At 50.1% G+C, this 26527-nt stretch overlaps 1 protein-coding gene across 7 annotated transcripts in view; it reads right to left on the reverse strand.

Annotated features, from left to right (window-relative positions):
* The window catches only part of Rap1gap2 (RAP1 GTPase activating protein 2), a 217902-nt gene that overhangs the window by 170695 nt on the left and 20680 nt on the right, over positions 1-26527 (reverse strand). For 5 of the 7 annotated variants that reach the window (XM_036195866.1, XM_036195865.1, XM_036195863.1 and 2 more), the window contains one exon: positions 15435-15470. In XM_036195866.1, the coding sequence (XP_036051759.1) occupies positions 15435-15457 (23 nt within the window). In that variant the 5' untranslated portion in view covers positions 15458-15470. Of the gene's footprint in view, positions 1-6131; positions 6225-15434; positions 15471-25563; positions 25576-26527 lie in introns of those variants that run through there. The other 2 variants (XM_036195867.1, XM_036195868.1) reach the window with 2 other exon arrangements.

Consider the following 26527-nt stretch of genomic DNA (forward strand, 5'->3'; position numbering starts at 1 on the left):
TCTATCCTGGAAATCACTAGTACACCAGGCTGTCCTCGAACTCAGAGATCCACCCCTCTCTGCCTCCAGAGTGCTGAGATTAAAGGCGTGCATCACTAAACCTGCACATGTGTGAATTTTTAATACCGTTGTCCTCAAAGGACAGGATCAACTCCCACAGATGCCAGGATCCAGGTTGCTGAAGTTCCTTATACAAAATGGGCTGATACTCACATAGAACCCACACACATCCTCCGGTGTGAAGCCTGTCTTCTCTGGATTACTTAGGGCACCTAACACACTATAATACTGTGTGAGACAAAGGAGTGGAGGTGGGGGACAGAGGGGAGGTGGGGGGCAGAGGGGGCAGAGGGGAGGTGGGGGGACAGAGGGGAGGTGGGGGGGCAGAGGAGTGGATGAGGGGACAGAGGGGAGGTGGGGGGCAGAGGAGTGGATGGGGGGACAGAGGGGAGGTGGGGGGACAGAGGGGAGGTGGGGGGACAGAGGGGAGGTGGGGGAAACTGTCGTGATATAAAATGAATGAAAAGGTTTAATCAGTAAATAAATAAGTAAAAATAAATGCTATACTGTGTTGTCCAGGGAATAATAACAAGCAAAGATGTCTGCACCTGTGCAGTACTGGTGTGGTTTGAAATAAATGTATTGCTAGGTGTAATGATGCATGTATTTAATCCCAGCACTCAGGAGAAAGAAAGAAGCACATGGAGCTCTATGAATTCAAGACTAGTGTGGTCTACATAGTGAGTTCCAGGCCAGTCAGGGGTCTGTGGTGAGACTCTGTCCAAAAATATGTGTATTTTCTTTCAATCCAAGTTTGGTTGAATCTGTGGATATGAAACCCAAGGACACAGAAAGGTCAACTAAATACACAAAACCATAGATTACTTCTAGATAATTGTATGAAGCTGGAGAGATGGCCCACTCTGTAAAGTGGTTGCCAAATAAGGATAAGGTCCTGAGTTCAATCCCCAGCCCCAATATAAAAAAGCCAGGCACTGGAGTGCACACATGTAATCCCAGCACTGAAGAGGCATGGACAGAGGTCCCTGGGATTCACTGACTGCCAATCCAGCAGAATTGGCAAGGTCCAGGTTCAAAGAGAGACTGTCTCAAAAAATGGGGTGGGGAACAAAAGAAATAACTAAGGTGAGGAGTGATTGAGTGGAGAACAATTGAGAAAGACACCAAGCATCGACCTCAGGCCTCCATGCACACAGGAACACATACATCTATACCACACGCACACGCAAAATAAATTCTGATGTAGGCTGCCACATGGATGAATCTTGAAGACTCTACTATACTAAGTGAAATAAACCATACAGGAAAGTGCAAATATCACAGGGTTTTCCTTGTATAAAACTCATAGAGACAGACAGGGGAATGGAAGCCACCGGGTGGGAAATGATGGGGAACGAAGAGTTACTGCAGTGAGTACAGGGTTTCAGTCTGGGTGATGCAGTGGGCCGTGATCCATGGCAGCACGTAAAGGTGGCTAGAGAGGTACATTTTTGAGCTGCGGGTATAGTTCACTGATCCACTGCCTCCCTAGCATGAACACCTGCTCTGCACGAACCGTGCACGGTGCAAAACCCTGTAATCCCAGCAGTCAGAAGGTGGAGGCAGGAGGATTAGAAGTTTAAGGTTTTTCTTGGCTATATAGTGTTTTTGAGGCCAGGATGGGCTCGGTGAGACTCTGTCAAAATGAAGAAAGGGAGGGAAGGAAAACCTTCTATCAAATGTATTTTATTAAAATAAAAAGGGTTGGTGAAAATTAGATAAAATGTTAGCTGTGAGCTGAGGGTGCAGATCAGCTCTAGAGCGCTTGCCTAACATGCATGAGGCCAAGTTCGATTTCCAGAGCCACATCAAAACAAAACAGTTAGCAATGATCAATTCTGGGTCTCAAGGATCCAGAAGTCTGGCATACAATCATCTAAGGTGGGGTGACGGGGTTCGGGGCGGCGGGGGGGGGGATGACCTGAGTTTAAAAAAGAGAAGAAAGCAAGCTCAGCAGGCAGGAAGACCCTGGAAGCTGGCTCAGGCTTTCCCATCTCTTCCCTCCTCCTCCTCCTCCTCCTTCTCCTTCTCCTGTTTGCACTGCACAGCGGTTGCTATGGAAACAAGGGCACCTTGGGCTCCTAGAGCTCAGCCCAGGTGCTGCTAACTCTGGGAATAATACCAGCATGTGCGTAATAGAAAGGCCCCCAATCCTCGGGGCTTTGTGTACACACATATCTGTCCCAATGCCCTCGGTCTGTCTACTGACTGTGTCACTGGTGTGTTCACATCTGTCCTCAGCAGGCAGGCTTGAGTAGATGTGCACATCATTCCAGCTTGCCCTTATGGGTACATAGGGATGTTTACAGGCCTCTGGGTATGTCACATGGTTACATTATGTGGTCGCACAGCATCACACAGCCCAAGACTATTGTATGCCGCCACAAATATTTTGACAGGTGGCATCTGTTGAGCACTGTGTACTAAATACTATGCTCCACGCGTCCCCAGAACCATCTCACCTAAACCTCACAACAGCACCAATATGTAGCACTATTAATATCCCTCGGTAAAGAAACTGGGGCACAGGAAAGTTGTGTGGTTTACCTAAGTATACCCAGAACCTTACCACTGAATCTGCATTGTGGGAACAGCCCTTTAATTAAAAAAAAAAATCTGTTTATTTTACCTAGAGTGTACCCTTTAATCCCAGAACTTGGGCAGCACAGGCAGGTAGATCTCTGAGTTTGAAGCCAACCTGGTCTACAGAGCAAATTCCAGGACAGCCAGGGTTGTTACACAGAGAAACCCTGTCTCAAAAAAACCAAACAACAACAACAAAGATTTGTTTATTTTTGTTTTACGTGTATCAGTGTTTCCCTGCAAGTTTCTATATATCACATATGTACATGAAATCCACAGACGCCAGGAAAGGGCACAGGACCCCCTGAAACAGGAATTAGAGATGAGTGTGAGCTACCGTGTAGGTGCTGAGCTGTGGGCCACCTGCACCACGAGTCCTATGTCCGGCCGTGGTAACAAACACTGAGGCTTCCCGAACCTCACCCGGGGGTGATAGGGCAGAATTTCCCAGATGGGGCCCAGGAAGCTGCATTTTAACCCGTCCCCTGGACTGGTCTGCCCTGCCACCAAAGTAAGCAGCCATTGATTCAACCTCTTCTGGTCATAGCAGGGTGGAGATGGGACTGTCCCTCCTGAATCCTGCTCCTGAGAGTCCACCGGCACCCCACAGCTCCTGCCTACAGCAAACATCTAAAAGCAGCCAAGCACCCAGGCCAAGCCAGCCACTGACAGCACACTCCTCCCCAGGGCAGGGCCCCACAAGTCAGTTATGTGGCTTTGTGGCCTGCCAGGCACGGATTTCCGCCCCCTCCACCCTCTCGGAATGAGCTGGCCATGGGGCGGAGGCTCACACGGTGTAGCCTGCCTATTCACAGATCAGTCAGAGAGCGTGAGCGGACACTACAGCAAGCTGGCCAGGGCAAGGAACACTACTACAGCAAGCTCCTACTGGCTCTGACCTCAGGGGATAAGAGAAGGGCACAGGCAGAAGCCATATGCAGCCACAGCAGAAGCAGCACTCTCTGTGACCCTGACCAGTGAGATCCTTCCTGCCCCAGGATGCTGAGGAAGGGGGTGCTGGGTGTACTAGAAGTGTCAGCTAATCCAGGAAAGAAAGGGTGGAGGTGTGTTTGCAAGAAAACAAAACCAGAGGTGAGATAACTAACTTGCCTCGAGTCATCCAGCAGGTAGAGACAGGATTTAAACAGAAACTGTGTGTCTCCAATGGCCACAAAGTAACCCACTGGTTGGTACCTCCTCTCCTGCACACATTGAGAATGCTTGTGGATGGCAGGCCATGACCAAAGAGGTTCAGCAAAATCTGGAGATAGTTTTCTTTGTCACAGCTGGGGGTGGTTATTGGCAATAGGCGGGTAGAGGTCAGAGATTCTGTTAGATATCCTGCACGGGCCAGGACAGACCCCCACAGAGACCATCCAGAGTCCACATGAACCTCTGGTCCCACCTGACCCACTAGCTACCATCACGCTTGTCTGTCCTCAAACTTCACTGCCACCGATGTCACTCAGGAGTCTTGAGAAGATGCAGATGCCAAGTTCCACCCGGGTCCTCTGAATTTATTGACATTGACTTTATTGTTATTGTTTTGTTGTCCTCTCCCTCCCTTCCCCCACCGCCCCAGAGACTGGGCCTTGCTTTGTAACCCAGGCTAGCCTTGAACTTGAGATCCTCCTGCTGCAGCCTCTGAGTGCTGGGATTATGGGCTCGTACCACCACACCCGCTGTTGCTCCGAATTCTTTATGGTCGCCAGATGCACAGACATCTGGAGACCATGGCCTTGTGAAAAGAAAGCAAGGGTCTTACTATTGGTTGTGGATCTAAGATAGTTGGTGAGCATTCCAAAAAGAGAAGTCCCCACAAGCCCCACCCAATCATGACTACCAGCCCCACCATCAGAGATGGAGGCTGAGACCCCCACGACAGCTCCTGGGGACAAGCCCGTGTGGGGTCAGCACTAACAGAGTCTGCATGCATATTTGCATCTGATTCTCCAGAGCAGGACAGGTAGAGTGGCTTTAGAAATGAAGTCTTAGTCACACTGGCAGAGACAAGGGGGAGGAGATTCACTCCGGAGCTCCCATCTCTGTCTGGGCAGGAGATAATGGGCCTGAACTAGGAGGCAGGAGGACCGGCCCTCTGTGAGTCAGAGGTTTCTCAGCCCAGAGAGAGGAAGCATTAGATATGAAAGAGAGAAAAGGTTAATTGGAGGGAGCCAGTCTGGGAACAGAGCCGGAAATGATCAGGCAGCCAGTGACGGGCAAGAGCTGTAAAGTGGAAAGGGGACCTGAGGACAGGGACTGGGGAATCAGCCACAGAGAAGTGAAGGCTCGATGGCACATCAGGGCCAAGGTCACCCACAGGTCACCCCAGGGCCTGTCCAGCTGCTTTTTTAGCTCTTAAGTTAGTTGTCAAGACTTTGCCCAAACTCCAGGCCTCCAGTGGCTTTAAAGCAGCTCCTGTAATAACAGTAAGGTGAGCAAGGCCTGTGGCCCCATCCTCTCCAGAGACTGCAGAAAGGGTATCTCAAGTTCAAGGCCAGTCTGGGCAACTTAGCAAGCTCCTGCCTCCTATCTGTGGGGCTCATGCAAGCCACCTAGAAAGCTTCAAGCAAAGCCCAGGACAGGTCCTGAGAAACTCTCTCTATACAGTGAAGGGTCCAGGCTGGTCAGCCGAGAGAAGAGTTAAGCCACAAGGAGAGCCTTCTGAGCACTGGGAAGCTCCCAGAACAGGGGATTGGCTTTGTTGAGGAGGAGGATGGATATGATTGGGTTATGCAACAGCAGTTTCAGAGATTCGAAATGAAAGTGATGGAGACCAGTGAGCAAGCAGAACTATATTCCACTAAACTAGGCACCCTTAAAAGGTAATGAGTTCCCCGACATTGGAGACAACCAAACTTAAGCTAAGGGACTAGCTTCAGAGGTAGAGGGAATTTGTGGCTAGTTTGTCTTGTTTGCTCCAAGCCCTCAGCCTCCAAGACCCTGCAGATCTAGGGTCTCTCCTGATGGTTCCCTTCTCCTCCCAGGACTCCCAGGAATGATGCTCTGGACTCAGCCTCCCAGGGAGGCCCAAATAGTCCAGACAAACCACAGAATGTCTACCTCCTTCCTACTCTTCCCATAGGATCCAGAGCCTCCCATCAGGCCTAAGCAGAGCTGAGGGCCTGAGAGACCTGTCAAGAACTCCAAGCCACATAGCACAAGGCTTCCAGAAAGTAATCAGGGTAAAGGAGGCTGGAGGGAGAGTTGAGCCCAGACTGTCAGGCCACCCAGCCCACCCTCCTGCACCCCACCCTCACCTCCCTCACTAACACAGTTACTATACCCATTCTACTCCATGGCTCCACCAGTCACATGGAAGACACCCTCACTAGGATCCAGGGATAAGCTGAGCCTTTCTTTGCTGTCCCACACACACCTCAGAAGAGCTCCAGTCCCTAGAACCTAATGCCCATCAGTAGACACTCACCAGCCCTGGTCAAATCTAAAAGCTGTTCATCTACCCATAAATCAGAACATGGACTCACCGGAGCTTCCTGGGCATGGTGGTAACCAGTCAGGATGAGACCAGGAGCACATAGGTCCCTGGAGTTTGCAGAACTTACCACCTAGCGAATGGCACCTCCAGGTACATCCCCAGTGCCTGGCAATGAAATCAGGACACAGCCCAAATGCCAGCTAAGCATCCGCCTGGTAGCCACTCACACCGCCCCAGACTCAGATCCCAAAACAGTCTTGTTCATGGTTACCATAGGAACTTGCTAAAGCCAAAAAAGGCACCACTCAGGCACCCACATAGGCCTTCCAAGCTTGTGTCCACTTGCATGGGTAAACACACACACACACACACACACACACACACACACACACACACACACACACACCATATACACACCAGCACTATCCAGGCTTGGGGCCCATCCTGAAAAAAATCAGTGACCCAGGTTCTGACACTGGGCATAGAATCAGACAAGCTCCTTTATGGTTCCCTGCAAGCTCAGGGCACCAGCTGTCAGGCACAAGGAGCTCACCTGGAGCTCACCCACTGAAGTTGAGTTAGATTGGGGGCCAGAGCAAAGATAACCCCATGTGCCTGCAGGGCACACTGCCTTTGCCTCCCTGTGACACTCCAGCTCCCCAGCCCTCCCCTCTCCTTCTCTAATCCCTTCTACTAGCTGGCATGTATAAGTGCCAGGACCCTAAACAACACAGGATAAAGAACAGAAAGAGAGAGAGGTTTTATACTCAGAGCCCTATTGCCTCCCTGAACTGACCCATTTCCTGAGCTCCCCATCTCCACAAAGGGGACCCACATCCACCCAGGGCTCACTCCAGTCCTACCATCTCACTCTGATCTGCAGCCCACAAAGTATCTGAACCTGACCACTCTCACCCCTTCTGAATGCCCTCTCATTCTGCCCAAGTTCAACCACACTCCTGCAGGCCGCCCAACCCAGCCGCTCCCAGCCCATCTCCTGTCCAGCAAGAACAACGGCTCCCAGGTCCTCTCACCCACGCTACCTCACACCTCGGTGGTGCCTTCACGATGCAGTGATGCAGCACCAAGCCTCTCTACCCTGCACTGGACCACTGACCTCACACACCCTTAGAGACACCCTAGGCCATGCCTAGGTTTCCAGAAGGGGAGCGCAAGTGGGAACCCTTGTTACATCCCACAGCAACTGTGTGCACTGTCCCTATGGGGCTGAAAGCTGTCAAGAGCAGACCGCCTTCCCGCCCCTGTTCTCTCACCGTCCCTGGCCTGGCAGTGGATTTGGAATGTAGGTGTCCAATAGATGCTGGTTGAACTGACTCGATCTTCTCCCCACAAAACGTGGACCTCCCCGTGTCTTTGACAAGCCCAAGAAACTCGGCAGATGCTCCAGGTGTGTAGGGCTGGAGCTAGGATGAGTCAACTTTAGAAAGTTCTAGAACATCTTTGTGGTGACCTAAAGACTCTTGGGATCCACAATAAAGATCTGCCAGCCAGTTGCAAAATGAACCGCTTATCATGGCCCTTGAACAAAGAAAAGAGCCATTAAGTAGGGATCACTGGTCAACTGCAGAGAAATGGGCTCTTTGGAAAGCCTGGAAACATACACTGGTACCCAGGAAGTTGAGCCCTGAGTCCACTAGCTGATATCATGACTGGCTGACACCAAGAAGCAGATGTCTGCAGAGATGATCACCTAGATTGTACATTGCTCTTACAGACTGGGTATGATGGGGCACTCAGGAGGCAGAGACAGGCAAATCTGTGATCTCAAGCCAGCTTGGTCTATATAGTAAGTTTCAGGCCAGCCAGGGCTACATGGCAGGACCCTGTCTCCAAAAAAAAATAGGGGGGAGGGGCAGGTGAAGGGCTGATAGATACACACACACACACACACACACACACACACACACACACACACACACACGGTGGAGGGGCTCCTTCTTGGTACTTCCCCTGGGGGAAACTGAATTGACTATGAGTTACTGTACCTTTGTCCCAAACCAGCTCCCAGAGCAGGCCAAAGATAGAGGACTCCTACATGCTACCACCTTACCTGTACCCATTCTCCCGCTCTGTGTCTCCTCCTCCACCTGCCTCCCTCCACCTGCACCCCTCCATCTACATCCCCTCCACCTGCCTCTGCCTCCCTTCCACTTGCACCCCTCCGCCTGCCTCTGCCTCCCCTCCACCTGCATCCCTCTGCCTACCTCTGCCTTTTATTTCCATCTTGGATCCTATTTCCTTGTGACCCACAAATTCATCATTCAGTGAACCTATACTGAAAACCTCCTTTTGTGTCTGCCCAGAGTCCAGTCTTGGGGATCCAGAGATGAAGGCTGCAGCCTTTGAGCCAAAACTGGAATGTGGCTTAGTGGCTGAGAACTTGTCCTGCATGTACAAAGTCCTGGGTTTGATCCCCGGGACTGACAGAAAAGAAAGGGCAGAAGCCACCCATGTGGCTAGCATATGAAAGCTAGATAGGAGCAGGCTGTACAGGTAGAGAGAAGCAGGCCATTCACTGATCCTGCTCTCCCTTCTTACAGACCCAGAGAAGTTAGTGACTTGCCCATTTGTTAGCCTGGGTATAGAACCTGGGCCTGCCAACACACAATTCAAGCCTGTTTTTCCTGCATAGTACTACTGCCACACCCTCTCCATGTTCCTGTGTGGCCCCATATTCCTTGTATCTCCAACAATAGTTAAGTCCTTGCCTCTGGGGGCCTTCCTCATGCAGGCATCATAGACCCCTCTCAGTCTGGGCTTCCAGTAGGGAGGTGGGTACCAGGAGGTCAGCACTATAAGGTAGACCCCTGATCAGGAGATGTGGGCTGAGAACACTCAGCTCTATCCTCATGGAACAAAATACAAATCTGGATTCAAACTCCACCTTCATGCCTTTCTTGCTGATGACCTTGAACAAGATTCCCAACCTCTCCAAGTGTCTACATACCTGTCTCTCAAATGCCAAAAGCAATGGTCCCTTCTCTACATGGTAGCTGCAGAGCCTCTGGACCATAGGTGATAAAATCTCAGTGCTCAGTGCTGATGGGGCAGACCTGATCTTCAGAACTACGTACCTCAGGGACACCTCCAGGGTTATCTTTTATCAATGACACCAGGTCCCTGGAGAGTGAACAGAGGAAATCAAGGAACGCAGGCCACAGGCCAGAAGTGTCTGCTCCGTGTCAGAGGGAAGATGCTTCAGCAGCAGAGGCAGAAGCAGAAAGTCTCAGACCCTGGAGGAGCACCTGCAGCATGAATTTGGCTGCTCAACTGACCTACCAAGAATCGGAACCACAGCCTAAAACACATTTTCAGAATCTAGTAGGCCCCCATTGCCAACTAAAGGAAGAGAACAATGAGACCAGATCATTTAGTCCCAATTTAGGGACTGGATATGACCTCTTGTGGTATCTGCCTGTCTTTCTTCTCTGAGAACAAACAAACAAGCCCCCACCTAGGGAAGTAGCCATCCCTCATCCAAACTGATTGGACCATGGCTATAAACTGACAAGGGCTGAGCTAATTAGGTTCTCTTTTTAAAATGCATTATTGATAAAGAAGGGCATACAGCACATGCCTGTAATCCCAGCACTTGGGAGGTGAAGGCAAGAGGATCAGGAGTTCAAGGCCAGCTCTGGCTACAAAGGGAGTTTGAGGCCAGACTGGACTCATAAGAACCTTGTCTCAAAATGAAAAGAAAAGTAAGCTTTCTCGAGGCAAACTCTACATACCATTTTAAGTACAAGTCAGTGCCTTCAGGACAGTCACAAACCGGACATCACCATTACCCCTGTCAGCCTCACACTCTCCACTCACAGTCTCTTAACCTTCACTCTGCATCCACCTCTCCCAGCAGACCCCCAAGCCCTCCGAAAGAACTGACTTACTCAGTTTCCAGGGACTTGTCTATTCTGGACTTATCATGTAGGTGGAAGGGTGGAAGGTTTTCAGTGTCTGGCTCCTTTTCTGTAACTTGCTTTGACTCCATCCTATTCCATTTATGGATATACCACCTTAGCCTAGTCACCTGCAGGGGGGTCTCCACTTGGGGTTATCATTAACACTGCTGCCATGAACATTAGTGTGCAGGGTTTTACACAGCCATGTTTTCACTTTCCTTCAGTGTGTGTCTGAGAGTATTGATTATTGGACAGGACTCTATGCTTTCACCTGAGGAACTGTTTCCCAACGCAGCTGCTCCATTTTAGATGTCTGCTATGAAAGTTCCAATCATTATTGTATTCGATGATGATGGTGATGAAGATAATTGCCATTGTAGGGAGCATGCAGTAATATCTCATTGTGATTTCCTTTTTAAATTTTTCATTATTAGGAGCTGAAGAGGTGGCTTTATGGTTAAGAGCACTTGTTGCTCTTGCAGAGGACCCAGGTTCAGTTCCCAGACCCCACATCATGGCTCACAACTATCTGTAACTACAGTTCCAAGGAATTCAATGCCTTCTTCTGGTCTCTCTGCAGGAACAAGGCATATACATAATACACATATACATATGCAGGCAAAACACTCATAGATATAAAATAAAATAAATCCTCAGGCCATGGTGGGGCATGTCTTTAATCCCAGCACTCAAGAGGCAAAGGCAGGTGGATCCCTGTGAGTTTGAAGGCCAGCCTGGTCTACAGAGGGAGTTCCAGGACAGGCCTCAAAGAAACTCTGCCTGGTGGGGGGATCACCTGACCATATATGTAAAGGTTTATTTCTGAACTCTGAATTTTATTCCATTGATCTATAGTACTACATTTATAACAATACCATGCCACCAATAGTTTTGTGGTAAATTTTAATATCAGAAGTATAATCTTCCAACTTTGCTCCTTTTTAAATATATATATATATAATTTATTTATTTGTATTTTATGTACATTGGTGTTTTGCCTGCATGTATATCTGTGTGAGGCTATCAGATCCTCTGAAATAGGAGTTGCAGATAGTTTTGAGCTGCCATGCCAGTGCTGGGAATTGAACCCCAGTCTTCTGGAAGAACAGTTGGTGCTCTTAACTGCTGAGCCATCTCTCCAGTCCCCAACTTTGTTCTTCCCTTTCAAGATTCTACTCCAACGTCATGGATCTCCAGCATCTGGTCCAACCCCTCTGAGTTTCTCTTGGGTTCCCTAAGGCATGCTAGAGGGATCATTTCCCATCTTTAGCCTAACCAAACTACACACCAAAGGTTTTCTTTTGTTGTTCTTTTTGGTTTTTGAGGCAGGGCCTCGTGTATCCAGGGCAATAGCCATGGATGACCTTGAGCTCTGGAACTTGCCCTCAACTCCAGATCTTCCAGCTTCTCCCTCCTACGTGATGGGATTACAGGTATGTGCTGCTACATCCAGTTTAAAGTGTTTGATTCCTGTAGTCGACAGATCTTAAAGCTAGAAATTCAGCCTTACACCCTGCAGGACATCACCATCTCAACGCCATGTCCCCATGCCTGCACTCTGTCCCCCATATTCATAGACCCAACTGAGACCTCAGCACCGGCCCATCCCCCCAGCTCCTCACACCACTCTAAACCTCCCCTTCACGGGTTACAAATAGTTCTACTGTAAACAAACAGGGCCTCTATAAACCACTGTTGTAGTTATGCTAGATGGCTCAAGGCAGCCCCCCAAAAGACACATCTCTACTCTATGTCCCTCAGCAACCAGGCTCAAGGCAGCCCCCCAAAAGACACATCTCTACTCTATGTCCCTCAGCAACCAGGCTCAAGGCAGCCCCCCAAAAGACACATCTCTACTCTATGTCCCTCAGCAACCAGGCTCAAGGCAGCCCCCCAAAAGACACATCTCTACTCTATGTCCCTCAGCAACCAGGCTCAAGGCAGCCCCCCAAAAGACACATCTCTACTCTATGTCCCTCAGCAACCAGGCTCAAGGCAGCCCCCCAAAAGACACATCTCTACTCTATGTCCCTCAGCAACCAGGCCTAACACCTCACACCTCATTCAATATGCAGATAGCCACCTGGGAAGCTCTGGAAAGGTCAGACATGTTGCCAAAAGATAAAAGTTATCCCCGCTGCTGGAGAGGCCAAGCCAGCAAGATTATAGACTCAAGGTGTTGTTCTCTCCGTCCTCCAGGCACAACCATTGCTACCATAGCATCTCTGATTATCCACATGAGACACAAGACTGGACTAAAAAGTACTCCCTCATAAAGTGAGGGTGCAGGTGGTAGTGAAGGATTTACCAGTACATGAAACCTCTTACAAGCCCTTTCCCCAAGGGAAAACAAGCAGTTTAACAGTCTCTAGGGAGGAGGGACCTTTCTTAGGTGGTATAGTGACCAGTAAGTTGTCCACACTCTTGTGGGAAACCCCTCAGCCATGCTCCTGTGAGTTACCCCAACTCAGTTCATTGGCTCACCAAGCTACACTTGCAGGAAGTCATTTCTTTGGTCTGTCACTGATGCCTACCTGGGGTGAACAGACCTCTTGTTCACAACTCCCCAGGAAAAGTTAATGCAATAAAAGGCCAATCTGGACAACTTTATGAGTCACTGTGTCACATTTTAAAAAGTAAAAAGAACAAGGTGGAGAGATGGCACAATGGATAAGAGCCCTTCTAGAGGACCTGGGTTCGATTCCCAGCACCCACAATGGGCAGCTCACAACCACTTGTAACTCCAGTGCCAGGAGATCCTATGCCTTCTTCTGGACTCTGCACATGTATACACACACACACACACACAATTAAAAATATCTCTTAAAGTAAAAACAGGGCCGCTGAGATGGCTCATGGCTAAAGGCACTTGCTGCCAAGCCTGATCCCTGGAACCACGCGGTGAAAGAAGAGAATTGGCTGCATTAAGTTGTTCTCTGACAGTCATACAAGTGCCATGGCACGTGCACGCGTGTGTACACACACACACACACACACACACACACACACACGCGCGCGCACGCACGCACGCACGCACGCACGCACACATAGAGCTCAGTGGGAGAGCACTTGCCTAGCACGCACAAGCTCCTGGGTTCAATTCCTAGCACCACAAACAAAACAAAACAAAAGAAAATGAAACTGAAGAGTTCCATGTCCCGTCTAGACAACCTGCCCCAAACCGGGCCACACCGGTGCACACACCATGCTAGACAACGGCCCCATCACCCAGTTTGAGAGCAGCTTTAGAAACCAAGGATGTCCCACAGGCATTTCTGGCCCCAGCTCTGTGGAGAGACTAAAATCTCTCTCCAAGCCCTACTCACCATTCCCTCCTCCCCAATCCCTCACCTTTCAGCTTTCTATTCTGACCCCCTTGCGTGCCAATCCTCAAGTCTGACTGTTTGGACCCTGGCACCTGTACCCAGGAAAGTCAACACTGGCAACCAGATCACTTGCTTCAGCTGATTTGGAGCAGTGATGAACGGAGCAGCCACCTTTGAAAAGGGGCAACTCATTAAAGAACGTGTGTGTGGGTTGGGGATTTAGCTCAGTGGTAGAGCATTGCCTAGCAAGTGCAAGGCCCTGGGTTCAATCCTCAGCTCAAAAAAAAAAAAAAAAATAGAATGTGTGTGTGTGTGTGTGTGTGTGTGTGTGTGTGTGTGTCCCAGGACTTTGCACATGCCCACTGAACCTTGCACAAATTTTCATGCACAAACTAATTCACATGTGGCAGAAAAATATCTTCAGTAATTATCAAAGCTTTTTTTTTTCCTTCTAGAATTTTCCACCTTTCTAATTCATTCAGTTGGAGCGGGCCCAAGAGAGGCGTGCACATGTAAAGTTCTTCAAGTTGGCTAAGTGTCAAGAGAGAAGGCTTAATGATAATGACCAAATAGTTTACAGAACAGAAAGGGGAAGACAATGAAGGGGTGAGGGGAGGGAAGACAGCTGTTTCAAGACAAAGGGGCCTCTGCTCACCCTTCCCACAGAGACCAGCAACCACATGTGGGGCCTAAGCCTACAGTTCCCAGGCCTGAGATTTGTGGTATGAAGCCTCAGAGAGTCCCAGGCTGGGCGCAACAGGGTGACCACTCAGTAACAGATGACTCAATGGTCAGCTGATCCCACACACATACCAATGTTGTTTTAAGAGGCTCTGGAAGCGGGAGGAGGTAGAAATGGCTCAGCAGTTAAGAGCACTGGCTGCTCTTCCAAAGGACCTGGGTTCAATTCCCAGCACCCACATGACAATTCACAAATGTTTGTAACTCCAGTTCCAGGGGACCTGACACTCTCATACAGACATACATGCAGGCAAAACCCCAATGTACATTAAATAAATAAATCTTTAAAAAGGAGAGAGAGAGAGAGAGAGAGAGATTCTAGGGACAAGAGAGATAGTTCAGTGGTTTAAAGGACCTGGGTTTGATTCCCAGCACCCACATGATGGCTCACAGTTGTCCACAGCTCCAGTGCCTGGAACCCTTCACCTCTACAGGCAACAGGCACACACATGGTGCACAGACAGCATGCAGGTAACACATCCTTATACACAGAATGAAACTATGGTGATATTTCATTTGTACTGAAATGTGATTTTATTTATATGTTAATAAATAAAGTTGCCTGGGGGTCAGAACTAATAGCAAGCCATAGCAAGAGCTGGGTGGTGGTGGTGCACACCTTTAATCCTGATCACATGACAGACAGATTTCTGTGTATTCAATGATACAGCCAGCATGGAGACACAGGCCTTTAATCTCAATACCAACCATAGAAGACCTGGAGGTCATGTGGTTGGGTTTACAACCAATGAGAAGGCAGAACAGAAAGTCTATAAAAAGACAGATACAGAGGAAGTAGGCCTCTTTCTGAGGGGAAGGACAACAGTGGGAGCAAAGGGTAAGAAAGGTTTTTAGTCTCAGTTCTTAGCTACTGCTCTGAGCTCTTGGGCTTTTAACTCTGCATTTGGTTCTGTGTTTCTTATTTAATAAGACTGTTACATCTGCACGAAACAGTAATAATTTTTAAAAGAGGTCCTAGGACAATGTGTCATAGTTTTACAAATAGATAGAAAATGTCAGACAGATGCTGTCTTAGAATCGAGGTTTCACAGAAAAATTTAAATAATAGAAAATACATCTTTCTTCCAATAAGTGTGCAGCCTGAAAGTCATACCCGCCAGTCACATTCCCATCACACTTGTTCCTGCTGCTGTCCCTCATGCCTCTGCCTCTCTCTGGACACCCACTCAAGAGGCCCATCCAGTCTCTTCCAGTACAGAGTCCCCTTCAGCCACGCCCAGACTCTGACAGTCCATAGCATCAACTGTCACGCACAACATGGGCAGACAAAGGCCCAGGGTGCGCGGAGCTCCAATCTGTTGCCATCTCTGTCTGACCTCTAAAGAATTGAAAAGGACTACTCACTTGACCTTCAGACCCGCCAACATGGTCTTGTCGATCCTGCCAAGAGAAAAGCAAGGGCTTCAGTCAGTGAGGAGATGAGGCTCCCTTCTGCATCTGTCTACAGGGAAAGCTGCTAGAGGCAACTTTTTTGTTTGTTTGTTTGTTTGTTTTTGTTTTTGTTTTTCGAGATGGGGATTTCTCTATATAGTTTTGGTGTCTGTCCTGGATCTCGTTCTGTAGACCAGGCTGGCCTCAAACTCACAGAGATCTGCCTGCCTTAGCCTCCTGGGTGCTGGGGTTAAAGGCATGCGCACCACTGCCCAGCTGCTACGAGGCAATTTTTCCTCCAGCCCAGGACGGGAAATCTGAGTTCCACAAGGGTTGAGCCACACATATTCATATGGGAAGCTTTCCTGGGCGGCTTTAACTGCCAACCTAACACAATTGAAAACTATCTGGAAAGAAAATCTCAGTGGAGGAATTGCCTAGATCAGAGTGGCCTGTGAACATGGAGATTGTCTTGACAGATCATTGATGTAGGAGGCTCCAGCCTACTGTGGGCAGCACCATTCCCTAAATAGGTAGTCCTGAACTGTATGAGAAAGTTAGCTGAGAACTGGAAAGCTGGCTCAGCAGTTAAACACACGTATTGTTCTTCAGGAGGACCCAAGTTCAATTCCCAGCACCCATATATTCATGGGTCACAACCACCTGTACCTCCAGCTCCAGAAACATCTAACACTCTTAGCTTCTGGGGGCACCTACATCCATATGCATATACCCCCACACAGACACATACATATAATCAAACATAATAAAACAAAAAAGAATAAAATGACTTTCTACGTGTGTGTGTGTGTGTGTGTGTGTGTGTGTGTGTGTGTGTGTGTGTGTACGTGTGTGTGTGTGTGTATGTGTGTGTGTGCATGCCTAAGCCTGCCAGCTAGCCAGCCAGCATCCTCCTCCAGGGTTCCAGCTATGTTTCTTGACTGTGTGCAGTACCAAGCAGGCCTATCTGCAAGCCCCTGCTGACTTCTCTCAGTGACCCTTTTCCCCTTAGAGTCTCTTTTGTTAGTTTTTTTGTCACAGCAGCAGAAATGAAACTGGAACTGAAAGGCACTAAGACTCCTGGCATTTTAAAGATTAAAACGAAGCTTCCTAGGGGTGAAGTCTGGCTGGGTCTGACTCCAGAGCAGTGGTTCTCAACCTTCCTAATGCTGCAACCCTTTAGTATAGTTCCTCAGGGTGTGGTAACCCCCAACCACACAATTATTTCTGTTGGTACTTCGTAACTATAATTTTGCTACTGTTATGAATTGTAATGTCAATATTTTTGGAGACAGGGGTTTGCCAAAGGGGCCCCAACCCATAGGTTGAGAAACGCTGCTCTAGAGCCTTCAACATTCTGTGTATATGCCACAGGAGATACAAGCACCTCAGCCACACAGACTCCCCTGCTCCATGAGATGCTCGTCCATCAGGCAGGTCCCACCCCTGGGACAGAAGCCAACAGTGGACTCCAGGGAGAGCTGCAGGTTGGTTCAAACCGGGAGCCGGGAAGAGCACATTCACCGTGGACACACGGCGGCGGCGCTCCCCGCCCCTGCCTGCACCGCCTTCTCTGGCAAAGGAGGCCGTGTGTGAGGTTCTATTTTTACCCTCACATATGCCAGCCCTCCTGGCTGGGAAGGGAGGTTCCTTCCCCATCCGAGGAACAGTGGGCAGTGTTCTCCCTGCCTTTAACGGAATACAGGTCACTCCACCCACGTCACCACTGGGACAAATGCCACCACCCTCACCACCTGTGGCACTCTCACAGCCGATGTGTCACCACATGTCATCACTACCCGTGTCTCTATTGTCACAGGCCATCACCACCTGTGCGACGACGGTCACACCACTGTCAGCACCGTCACTAACGGTGTCATCAACACCCTGTCCCCATCGCAATCACGATCACAATCACAATCATCGTCACCCACCTCACATCTCACCAGTGTCACCACCAACAGTGTCGTCAACACCTGCGTCCCCATCACACCAATGTCGCCACCACCAACCGTATCGTCATTGCCCACTGTCACCATAACAACCAGGGCCACCACTACCCCCCATGGGGTCACCATCACCCATGTCACCAGCACGATCCGTGTTATAACCATCCCACCCATGTCACCGTCATGACCAGTCTTCATCTGTGTCACCGTCGATATCGGTGTCACCCCAGAGCCGCCACCACCACCTTCAATGCCACCACTGTCACTACCCATGTCACCGGAGCAAGCCCATCACCATCACCGTCACCTGGGTATCACCATCACTCTTGGTGTCTCCACCACCCTTAGTGTTAGCATCACAGTGTCGAACTCACCACCACCTCCAAGACCTTTGGTGCCCTGAAAGTTCACTCAGGCCCGGCCAGCCAGCCCAGTTCCTTCCCACAGGCATACTCAGGAAAAAGAGGGCAGAAAAGAGAGGCATCCACACAGCAAGGGCATAGCTGCCCAGAGATCCCGGTTGGCATTAAGCTCTGAGATGTGCTAGAGCCTCCCAACAGAGAACAGGATCCCCTCTCTCTGATACTCCTCCCTAAGGACAGAGCCAGCTACACACCCAGGGCGCATGGTCTATGTCCCGCTCAGTCTCTTCCTCAGGCCTTACCCAGACTCTTTCCTTAGGTTTCCATCCTGAAGGCAGACTCTCCTCCCCTCCCACTGAACCCAGCAGAGCCCCATATCTATCCAGTAGTCAGAACCCCTCGCTCTGCTCATAGCCAGAGCTACCCAATGGTAACCCATGACCACAAGCCCATATATCCTACACCTTCTCAAGGACTCTCTTAATTCTTCTACTTGTCCTGTGCTATGACAGGAGGTCCCCATTGACACATGGGGAAAGTGAGGCCCAGAGAGACCCAGGGAAAGCACATGCTCTCAGAGCTCCCCTGTAGCTGAGGTGGAGGCAACTCGAAATCCCTCAGGTGTGCCCTCCTAACCTCTGCCTGGTCAGACGGGACTCCCCACCACAGCAGTCTTTGCCGGTCCCCTCGCCCACATCTCTCCCACCCAGCAGCCTCCCCACCAGGGTTCCCACGCTAGAGTGTGGCCCTGGGAGCTTATGGCTTGGGCAGGGCTTGGAAGGGGTTGTCCCTTTCAGGATGCCAAGTCCCCAGCTCCTCTCTCCCGTTAAGTATCCTATTAACTTCATCATGCCTGCCTTGATACCACGGTCTCTCTACCTCGACAACAACAGAGCCTTTGAAATGCCAGCTGAGATCATTTTTACTGACTGGGAGGACCTGGGCTCCAGGATCCTGTAGCCTCAACCATCTGTGCATGACCTCCTAACTGAGAGTTGTGCCCAAATGATTGCTACCCTGCAATCGAGCCCTCTTTCCTAACTTTCAACCCTACGAGAAGTCCTTGACAACCCCAACAGACTCAACGGGTCTCAACCCATCAATGTATCAGAAACACCCCAGTTCCCCCATTAGCATCTGCTGAGAGCATGTCTGATGTGCCAGGGGTCCGTACTCCCAAGGTGCATAAAAAAGAGATGGCTTGTCATCCTGTAACCCACTTTAGTGGACAATGTGGCTAGCACATAGGGTCCCTTGGATGTACTAGGTCACTCTGCTCACTGCTTCTTTTAACACACTCATGTCCTCTACCTCACCTGACCAGATTTAAACCATCTGCCTGTTTTGTTTAGAGGCTCTGGACCACAGACCTGATAGTCGGGGCTAAAGAAAAAAATAAAATAAATAAAAACACTAAGGGCTGTGAAGAGAGTTCAGTCAGTAAAGTGCCTGCTTTGTAAGCTGAAGACCTTAATTAAAGCCCCATGGGGCCGGAGAGATGGCTTAGCAGTTACAAGCACTGGCTGCTCTTCCAAAGGACCAGAGTTCAATTCCCAGCAACCACATGGCAGCTCACAGTTGTCTGTAGCTCCAGTTCTGGGGGATCCGGCATCTTCACACAGACATACATGAAGATAAAACACTAATACACATAAAAATAAATAAATCTTTAAAAAATAAAAAAAAGCACACGCCTTTAATCCCAGCACTTGGGAGGCAGAGCCAGCCAGATCTCTGTGAGTTCGAGGCCAGCCTGGTCTACAGAGTGAGATCCAGGAAAGGCGCAAAGCTACAAAGGGAAACCCTGTCTTGAAAAACAAAATAAATAAATAAATAAATAAATAAATGAATGAATGAATGAATGAATATAAATAAATAAATAAATAAAGCCCCAGAAGGCACATTTTTTTTAAAAGCCAAGGGTGGAGGCCCACACTATTAAGCCCAGGGCCGGGGGAGGTAGAGAAGAGAGACACTCCAGGGCTCTCTGCCCAGTCAGTCTAGGTTAATCAGTGAAGACCGTACCAAAGTGAGAGACCCTGTCTCAAAAATAAACAAGTAAGTGGGCTCTTCTTCTGCTTGGCTGCTGGAGATGACCACTGTCCTGAACGGCACAGAACCTATCTACCCCAGACCAGGAAGCTCATGACCAGCTATCTACTTCACCCTAGGAAGGCAACAGTACCTAAGTCAGAAATCCGGGGGAAACTAGCCAAAATGTGTAAGACGGCCCCAGCTGTCTTCCTTGTATTTGGTTCCGAATGAGTTGGGTGGCAGTGACACAGCTGCCTTTGGCAGGATTCGGGATTCCTCCGATTAAAGAAAAGGCAGCCCAGACGGAGACTTGCAAGACACAGCCTGCCTGAGGGGGACGGAGCTCAAGTAAGCAGGGAAGGGAACAGAAAAGAGTGAAGGTCAGGGAGACTGCAAGGGCCAGCTCTGGTGCCCGCACACAAGGGAGCAGGAGAGTGGACACTCGCTAGAGGAGCAGAGATTCTGTGGTGACTTGATCTGCCATGACAGTACACGTCTCTGTGGAGAGGAGTCACAGACTGGACACTTTAAAAGTGAGTAAACAAACAAATCAGTAGGGAATGGTGCTAAGGAACGACACTTGAGAGTGTCTTTTTAATCGCTACACATATGTTCACTCATACACATACACACACACACACACACACACACACACACACACACACACACTGGCTAAATTAAAACACAGACGAAGGCCTAAGTCTTGCAAAGCGAACTTTCTGATGGCAGGCCCTCTGCATGTGCCATACTTCATTCACAGGCAGGTCTGGGAGAACAAGAGCCCACTACCTAGGCCCTGGCCTACAGGGATCCCAGTCCAATGTCACACGTCCCTCCTCCCAGAGCAGGAAGCCGACTGTACTAGTCAGACCCAGACCCACCACCAGGACGACAGTCCTGCCCCCAGCACCGGGCATGGCCTGTGAGCAGGCACCACACTGCCACCCCATCACTCTCTTATCTTCACTACCCATCTGCCAAACATAGCCTGCCCAGAATCCCCTCCTGAAAGAGAACAGATGGCCAAGTGCTCTCCAAGAGAGAAAAGGGGAAAGAGAGGCGAGCCAGGAGCCAGTCACTGACCAGAGAAACAAAGTCCCTCTCCTCGCACCCCTTCTGTGTCTCCCCAACCTTCCTGCCACCACCACCACCCCCCAGTGCCAGCCATCATTCCAGCCAGGACCCCAGACACCCTCCCTCAGTGTAACAATTCCCTGGGCCCAGCAGCTGAACAGAAACCGACAAGAAAAGCCACCAGGCAGCTCTCTCATCTGAGCTGCACGCATCTGGTAAGGGGAGCCAAGCCTTTGACTTCAGGCCCTGCTTCCAGCCTCGGGGAGACAGACAGAAGTTTAGCTGGGGGTGGGGGGAGTGGCTCAGAGGCTAAGCAAAAGGCTGGATGCAGGGCTGAATGCCACAAGAGTTGGTCATCGAGAATGGCAAACTTGAAGACGGGTCTGCCCCTCGTCTCATGACTCACCTCTAAAGAGGTGGCAGCCCAGAGGTCTCCCGCCATAGAGTCACAACAGCCCAGAGGGGCAAACATGGACACAGGACACCAGAGGAGCAAGGCAGGTACTCGCTCTGAAACAGCAAACACACGTGGTCACACTCAAAGGCACATCTGCCCAGCCAGGCACATACCACACATGGCCTCATAGATTACAGCCACACCACACATGCACACACATACACATGAATAACCACAGATATGCATACACATATAGGAGCACATACTAACACAGGCATACCCATTCAACTGTGGTCTCACACTCACGCCCACACTGGCAACCATCCTGACCTTCTGGATCTCTTGCAGACCTTGCTTCTGACAATGAGGCAGAGCCTGGCCTCCAATGGCCCCTCAGTATCCTCCAAGTCTACCTGGCCACTGAAAGTGCTCCCCCACAGACCCAGGTCTCAGGCACAGCCTGAGCCCTGCAGCCTAGCCACCCAACAAGACCCATCCTCCAAGTCCACACTCATCTCAGCCGTGGCCCCTTCCATCACCCACCATCCAAAGCCCCCAAAGGAGACGCTGCGCTTCCTTCGAAACATGGTCACAGCAGTGTAGCCCTGGGTCCCAGAGCAGTCCCCAGGGGTTTGTTAGAAAAGAGCTGAGAAGCAGCAGGGTGACAGCCACAGTGTAGGGTGGGGCGCCAGGCAGGGCACCTCCCTCCTCGCCTGTCCCCCAAGTTGAGCTTCCGGTGGGTGAGGCCACAGGGCCTAGAGGTGTGTCCTGCACTCCAGGAGGCACCACAGTAGGCAGGGAGGTCACAAAGGGCAGCTTCCCCACACCCAGAGGAACCCACAGCTCCGGAAGGGGCTCAGCCAGCAGATTGCACCACAGCCCCATTTGGCAGCTGGTCCCACACGGCAGTTTCCTGGTAACCAAAGGAGGACCAAAGATTTCCATAGCCTTGCCTAGGAGGGAAGGGGGAAGCCAGCTGGCAGCCTCAAAGACTAGGACCCGACAGCTCCAAGGTGCCTGAGACAGGGAACTTGCTTCCTCGATGCTCAGTGCACAGTCAAAAAACCTCCACTCACGGGTAACTGGCACACATCAGTACACACAGACATAAGTATACATCCACACATATGGGCACAGAGCAAGCACACACGGGCACGTGCACACACGTACATGTGCATATATACGCCAAGGACACACATGTCTACTTGAGCATGAGAATGCTCACATACAAACCATTAGACACGTACCAGTGCACACTCACATGTGCACTGTGCACGTAAATTAACACAGACTTTTACAGAGATACGTGAACACCTCTAATTTACCTATAGATGCCCATCTAGACACATGGACATGCATGAATGCAGACACATGTTCATATACACACAGGAACATCCATACACTCAGAATGCTCATGTGCCTGGAGTATGTCATCACACACATACACAACACACACACACACACACACACACACACACACACGGACTCTGAACTGCACTTCTTAGGCCCACTTGAGGGTCTAGATCAAGCTGGGAGCACTTCCCTGATTCCCGTGGGCAGGGATGGGAGGAACACAACCCTTACTTGTATGCAAGCAAGTTCACCTTTCTAGCAGGAAATGTGGGATAGTCCTCACGGTCACTCACAGTCACAGGCACCAGTGCTGACACAGTGATGTCACACACCTGCGGCAGTGCTGACACAGTGAAGTCCTCTAATAACAGCCCTTGGACCACAGACACTACAGAGAGAGACAACAGGTTGGGTTGCCCTGAGGGACAAACAGTGAAGGACAGGAAGCTTCTCTAGTTGCCCCCAATGACCTCTGACCCCTTCTCCACAGTGTTACAGGCAGAGCTTGCTGCCTCTCCAAAGATTGCTGTGGCTGCCAGCAGAGAAACCTGGATGTCCTTGATTCAGGCTGTACCTCATGTTCACTTGCTGGCCCAGAAAAGAAGAGTCAGCCTGGATTAGTTCAGACCTCACTGAACCTACAGGATTCCCACAGGATGCTTATTCCAGCAAGCTGCTCCTGAAGCCCATCCCTGCATCCACCCCATGCCCAGGAGATTCCCAATAGGTCCCAAACACACCTCGGATGTGCCACCTGCCCTGTTTCTCTTTAATCTCCCTAAGAGAGAAATATATGTGTGTGCTCAATCAGCCCCATGGTCAGGGGTGGGGCTGAGCAGCCCAGCGTCTACTCTACTGTCCCCAGAAACAGGCTCAGAAGACCTAGGCAGACCCTAAGACCCAATCCACAGATGCCTTCAACTCTCTCTGCACCACATCCTAAACCACAGAACAGGAGGCTAGGATCACCAAGAGTATAGGAGACTGAAGCCTGAAGCCAACTGCAGGAAGACGGCAGAGAAAGTGGACAGAGAGATCAAGTTGGTTTTCTCATTCCTTGCACGCGTGTGTGTGTGTGTGTGTGTGTGTGTGTGTGTGGTGTGTACATGTAAGCACACCAATAAATGAGCATGCACATGTGTGCCTGTGCCTGTGCCTGTAGAGGCCAGAGGGTAGTCTTAGATATCATCCTCAGAAATGCTGTTGATCATCTCCTTTGAAACAGGGTCTCTTGTTGGCCTGGAGCTCATCAATTATGCTAAGCTTGCTGGCCAGGTTGCCCCAGGTATTCTGTCTCTGTCTCCATAGGGCTGGGATTACAAGTGCACATCATTATGCCCAACTTTTTACAAGCACACACTGCCTACGCTAGGGATTGAAATCGGGTCCTCACACTTTCAAGACAAGCACTTCGCCTACTGAATCATCTCCTCAGCCCAGGAATCAAGTTTTTTTGGTTTTTTGGTTTTTGGTTTTTGGTTTGTTTTTTGGTTTTTTTTTTTGCTTGTTTGTTTTATTTTTTGTTTTGGTTTTTGTTTTGTTGCTATTGTTTGGGTTTGGGTTTTTTGTTTGTTTATTTGTTTGTTTTGGGTTTTTTTGAGACAGGGTTTCTCTGTGTAGTTTTGGTGCCTGTCCTGGATCTTGCTCTGTAGACCAGGCTTGGCCTTGAACTCACAGAGATCAGCCTGGCTCTGCCTCCTGAGTGATGGGATTAAAGGCATGTGCCACCGCCACCCAGAGAAGGAATCCAGTGTTAAGAGCATCATCTGAGCTCCTGTCTAGCTGTGTCAGAAGTCAATGGTCCAGTATGAACTGAACCTTTCTTCTCTCCTCTTTCTTCCTCTGTCTCACCACTGAGAAAGTTCTAAGAAAAAGCTTGACAAGCAAGACAGCAAACAGCCCAACTTCTACTCTGCCTGCTTCCAGGCCAAGTCTGAGACTTCCTCCAGTCCACCAAACAACCTCACTGGGTACAAAAGCTCCAGGGTGAGCCAGACAGTTCCCAGGGGAGGCTGGGGTGCGTATCACATGAGTCTACTAGGAGCAGAATACCCTCTCCAAACTCCTCACTTCACATCAGTCAGCAGGAGCTGAAGGTGAGGCTGTCTCTGGAGCGCACACTGACATGTTTTCATGCATGTGTTAAAGAAAGAGGTGGTGTGACAGTTGCCCCAGACTGCACGCCCCACCACCCACACAGACCATGTGTGAACACTGCCCATCACACTTCTGCTGCAGAAGACACAGTTGACAGATGTTCTTATACTAGGCTTCCTGGTCCATGGAGACATGGAGGTTTGAGGCCACCTACACCAAGTGTTCCAGAGCCAAGAAGGACCTGGGCCCAGGCCCAAAAAGCTGCAGAGTATTAGGGCAGCAACAGAGTGGATTTCAGGCGTGAGGTTAGGCTGAGTTTGTGACTGCTGGCAGTCACAGAGCACTGATAAGACTGAGACATCCTCCAAGAAGCAACAGCAGCCTGGGGCATTGGTAAGGAGGGGACTTGGAGCATCCTGGATTCCTCAAGGATATCTGGATCCAGAAGTGTTGGAGAGGCTAGAAGAACCTGTAGTCCCTTCAGCCTCCAGGGTAAGAACCCAGACAGACAGAGGGATGCTCCTGTGTGACTATTCATTTCAGTACCTTACCCCGGAGGCAGGTAAGAGCCATTCCAGAGACATCTGCACTGGCCCCTGCTCAGCCCTCAGGCTCCCAAGCTCTGAAGATGGGTGACCTCGCCTAATTGACTTACCCTGTCTGGTCTCAGTTATCCTCTCTGTCATACAGGAAGGATGCTACCAACCTCACCATGTTATGGATGAACGGAAATGCTTGGTACAGTGTCCTACCCTGCTGTGGGAACCATTATAATTACCAACTACCATGACCCCGCCCCCTGCCCCAGTGCCTTCCAGCTTCCTGCCCCCACTTACTCTGCCCTTTTGGTTCCTCTTCTGTGGGGTGGGCAGAAGGAGGCCACCCAGCTCTCTGGGAAGAACTGTGAGCCAAGAGAAAAGGGAAGCACATGTGAGCCTGCCCAGTCCCCTTACCCCCACCCGCCCACTCACCACAGTCCAGCCCTCTCCCACACCTCTGCTGAGCCAGAGCCAGGGTAGCACCCATTTCTGGGAGATCACTATAAGCCAGCACTGATCTAACCACCTAGCTTGGTTCAGCCAAATACCAGTCACTGAGAAAGAGACTGGAATGCAGAATTTATGTAGCACCCATTGTACAGAATGGAAGACTAAGGCCTTGAAAGCAACATATGGTTCATGACGGAACAGTAATGATATGGGAAAAAGCAAGTACAAAGCACTCCTAGATGGGCTCCATCCCTCCCTGGCCAGCTTATACACACACACACACACACACACACACACACACACACACACACACAGACACTCAAGAGCCTACTTTGGGTCACAGGTCAGAAGGTCCAGCTTACATTTTGGAGCCTGTGGATATTTCTGGAGGACCGTACTAGGGGATAAGACTTCTCAGAGCCCCAGCTTTGGGAGAGAGCACCAGCTAACTCACCCATCCCACAGGCTTCTGAGTAGATGGAACTGGAAAGCTGGCTGGGACCAAAGGACAACCAAGACACCTGTCATCAGCAGCCCCTCCACTGTGTTCCCAGGAGGAAAGGAAGGGGCAGTGTAGTCTCCTCTGCTTGGGCAGCTCAGATGTTGTAGATCCCAGTGAGGGCTGAACAATAAGACAAACTCTTCCCAGGGCACAGGGGTGAGCAGTCACAGAAAGTTCAGGGAACAGATCCCCCAAGAGAAGTAGCACTGAGTGGGCCAGCCTACATCTGCCCCCACCCAGACAGCACGAGATGGTGGCAGGCTAAGCTGGGCAGCTCGGTTCTCATCTCTCTCTTCCACCTCAAGCAAG

Source organism: Onychomys torridus, chromosome 8 (assembly GCF_903995425.1).
Source record: "Onychomys torridus chromosome 8, mOncTor1.1, whole genome shotgun sequence".
NCBI classification, from domain to species: Eukaryota; Metazoa; Chordata; class Mammalia; order Rodentia; family Cricetidae; genus Onychomys; species Onychomys torridus.